Consider the following 3,483-nt stretch of genomic DNA (forward strand, 5'->3'; position numbering starts at 1 on the left):
AATATTGGTTTTGCTTTGTTTCACAGAACTAATCGTTGCCTGGGTTGCGTACGTATATGTGGGGCGGAGCTATCAAAATCGGGGCAAGACCCTTTTGGGGTAGGGGTGTGTTTGTTTTGGTGATTTCAAATATCAACATTGGCTACCAGAAATCACTTACTCTGCCTTTAAATACGGGAACAGTTGGCAATCCTACTTTGCATGTTTTAAACACATAGATTATGTTCTTACTTTGGCCATGCATTAAATGCACATCATTGAAAGAGCACAGTTTGCTGCTTTAACTTTTCAGGTAATGTCCGTGGTATGATGACAACGACAGTGGTTACATATAAAAATACATTTTTTTTGTTAAAACAAAATATTGATAGGAACAATTCAGTTGTGCCCCTACTAAATTCTGCATCCTTGAATTGAAGGCATTTTTTATGAACAAATTTGGAAAAAAAAACTAATACATTTTCCAAAGTAAGTTGTGGTCTGGGATAGATCGTGTTATCTGCCTTAGGCAATGGCAGCTTGGAGCACAAGTTAAATTAATATTTCTTCACTTTAATACAAGTTATAACATGAATGTACATCAGAGGATATAAAATAAAGTACAACTTATACAAGCTTTCGGATGATGTATAAATCTAAATGTAAAAAAAATTACACTTAAGAATGGTTTTGTGGCCCAGGGTCACATATGTACTCACATGTATTGTGTATTGTGTATGTACAGAGAAGAGATGATGCCAACCCCTCAGAGGACCTCAGATGATGCCAACCCTGAAACAACATACAGAACTACCACATTTTGCTATAAGTTTGATTGCATCATATAATAATTGCTGTTAATAGTGTTCATCGTCTGTTTGATTACGTCTTTAATTGATCTTTCCGTATACTTTGTTTGGTCTTCCAAAAGAGGACGGTATCGGGATAGCGGAATCCAGCCCGGGGTCATCACATCTGGTTGCCACTCATTCGTCGGATCCGCCGGGTGCGCCGTTCTCAACCCTGCTGCCTCAGCTCACTCTAGCCCGGCCTCAGCTCACACTAAGCCGGGGCTTCCGCTCACGCTAGGCCGCTGTGTTTTTCGTTGTGAAAGCGAAACTAATGTTCTTTTTAGCAGCATCATATGACCCCTTTAACTGACAGTCACCACTGATAAGCTACCACTAAATATTGTAGAAACTTAATTTTCTGTAAAGTTGCTTTGCAATGATTTGTATCGTGACAAGCGCTGTACAAATAAACTTGAATTGAAAAAAACTTGAATTGAATGTATTGCATGAATGCATTACACAACATAACCCCCAGAATAAACAGGAATTGTCATGAAAAGTCGTCATCTACCAAAAACAAAGTTGCCCCGCAATGAAATGTAATTTTCAGTTTTACATTTCTCCACGTCATAACTGTATATCTCCACGTCATACCATTCTGTTTTGGGGATTTCAGCCTTTAGTTCTTTTTTAAATCTCCCATTTCAGTTTTATATATAGTGTGAAGGAGGGACCACAACTCATCAAAACCCCATACAGGAAAGAAATTAGAAACTATTCTGGGTAATGTATGACTATAGGCCTCCATCATCAATTTAGTGAATGCACTTCTTGTTTCTTTCCAGTTTTGCTTAGCTGAAATGTCTAAACAAGCTTGATTTCTTAGTCTGAAGTTATCTCCTAAGTCCTGGAAGCTTCTCATTTCACCCAATGATATTGCACATTGCTGTTCTACTGCCATTGTATTGAATCTTTCCTTCCTGCCTAAAAGTTCTTATCATGAGTAGTATGCATAAATATTCTTTTCCCACTTCTCACTGTTTAACAAAATAGCAAAATTCCAACGAGAGTATCATTATTGGGTCCAGCTTTGTATCCATGAATGTATCCATGAAGTTCAGTCTCCCCTATAAATGAACGAGCTTGGAAATCATATTTGAGAGCAAGTGGGGCCTCCTGATGATTCTGGGGGCCCTATGCGACTTGTGTACAGGGAGGACTGGCACTGGCAGAGTGTTTAATAAAGTTAGTGTACACAGATATATCAGCATTACCCATCATTCTGTTAGGATTATAGGACAGAATTAAACAATCTTGAGCTGATTGTGATGTGTGTCCTATAACAGCGCTCTGCACAGACAGCAGTGGAGGACAGTGAGAGGATCTTTACTGAACTCATCCTCTCCATTGAGAAACGTCACTCTGAGGTGAAGCAGCTGATCAGAGATCAGGAAAGAGCTGCAGTAAATCGAGCTGAAATGAAACTGGAGCGACTGGAGCAGGAGATTGATGAGCTGAAAAGGAGAAACGCTGAGCTGAAGCAGCTTTCAGAAACACAGGATCATGTTCATTTCCTCCAGGTAACAGAGATCTTCTCAAACACAGGACTGAGGACTTCAACAGGGTTTTCTGATTACAGGGAGTTTGTGTTTTTGTGTCTGTAGAGTTTGTCGTCTGCCTCAGTCTCTCTCTCTGGATCTACAGACGGCTACAGTGTCAGTGCTCAGCTATCTTTTGATGATGTAATGAAGTCAGTCTCTCAACTCAGAGACAAACTGCAGCAGTTCTGCAGAGAGGAAATAGAAAAGATTACTGAAACAGGTGCATTTCTAGGGATTCGTTGATTCTCATTCATTAAATATGAATTGGCTATTAATTTCCTCTTTACATGAGAATTAAACTGCAGATGTGTTTTGGTGTCTGTAGTGAAAACCGTCCAGGTCATTCACGCTCCTGAATATGAGACCAGAGAGGATTTCCTACAATGTGAGTTACTCTAAAACACACACAAACACTGACAATCATTGAGAGATATGCACAATTAAACATGATGATCTTACTAAGGGGTTGTTCCAGAATCATAGCAACTGGACACATTACAAGTCATTCTAATCGTGTTGAAGCAGTCGGTACACAGCACGACTGAACTGCCTGGTGAGCCGGTCAATCGCACGAGCCTTCACGTTAAACATAAAGTCACAGGAAGAGATTCAAGCTTTTATTATTGCTGCTAGTGTAACGGAGGCTAGCAAGGGCATAGGTTTGATTTTGACATTGGTGGGGACATGACAGTGACATACCAATAAAATAACATAAATATCATTAATAATATAATAAAATATAATAAATTAAAAAAATATATAACTGTTCGTTATATAATATCATATTGGGCCTTTTGAACCTTAGATTTTGATCATGTATTAGTGTAACCTTTGTGATTAAATTAATTAAATTAATTAAATTAATCTTTGCAAGATTAATCTTTAATGAACTGAAAAGAACACGTCACACCTCTGTTCATCAATTTGCACTGGCTACCAGTAGCTGCTCGCATTAAATTCAAGGCATTAATGTTTGCCTACAAAACCACCACTGGCTCTGCACCCATTTACCTAAATTCATTACTTCAGAGTTATGTGCCTCTAGAAGCTTGCGTTCTGCAAGTGAACGGCGTATTATTGTGCCATCCCAAAGAGGCACAAAATCACTTTCA

General features: G+C 38.8%; 1 protein-coding gene across 1 annotated transcript in view; it reads left to right on the plus strand.

Moving 5' to 3' along the window:
• The window catches only part of LOC107752773 (tripartite motif-containing protein 16-like), an 18,942-nt gene that overhangs the window by 4,704 nt on the left and 10,755 nt on the right, over positions 1-3,483 (plus strand). Inside the window, exons 3-5 of the mRNA XM_016568838.1 lie at positions 2,117-2,350; positions 2,435-2,591; positions 2,697-2,756. Coding sequence (XP_016424324.1) covers positions 2,117-2,350; positions 2,435-2,591; positions 2,697-2,756 — 451 coding nt within the window. The remainder of the gene's footprint in view (positions 1-2,116; positions 2,351-2,434; positions 2,592-2,696; positions 2,757-3,483) is intronic.

Source organism: Sinocyclocheilus rhinocerous, unplaced genomic scaffold (genome assembly GCF_001515625.1).
Source record: "Sinocyclocheilus rhinocerous isolate Xijiao unplaced genomic scaffold, SAMN03320098_v1.1 scaffold1965, whole genome shotgun sequence".
In the NCBI taxonomy this organism is placed as follows: domain Eukaryota; kingdom Metazoa; phylum Chordata; class Actinopteri; order Cypriniformes; family Cyprinidae; genus Sinocyclocheilus; species Sinocyclocheilus rhinocerous.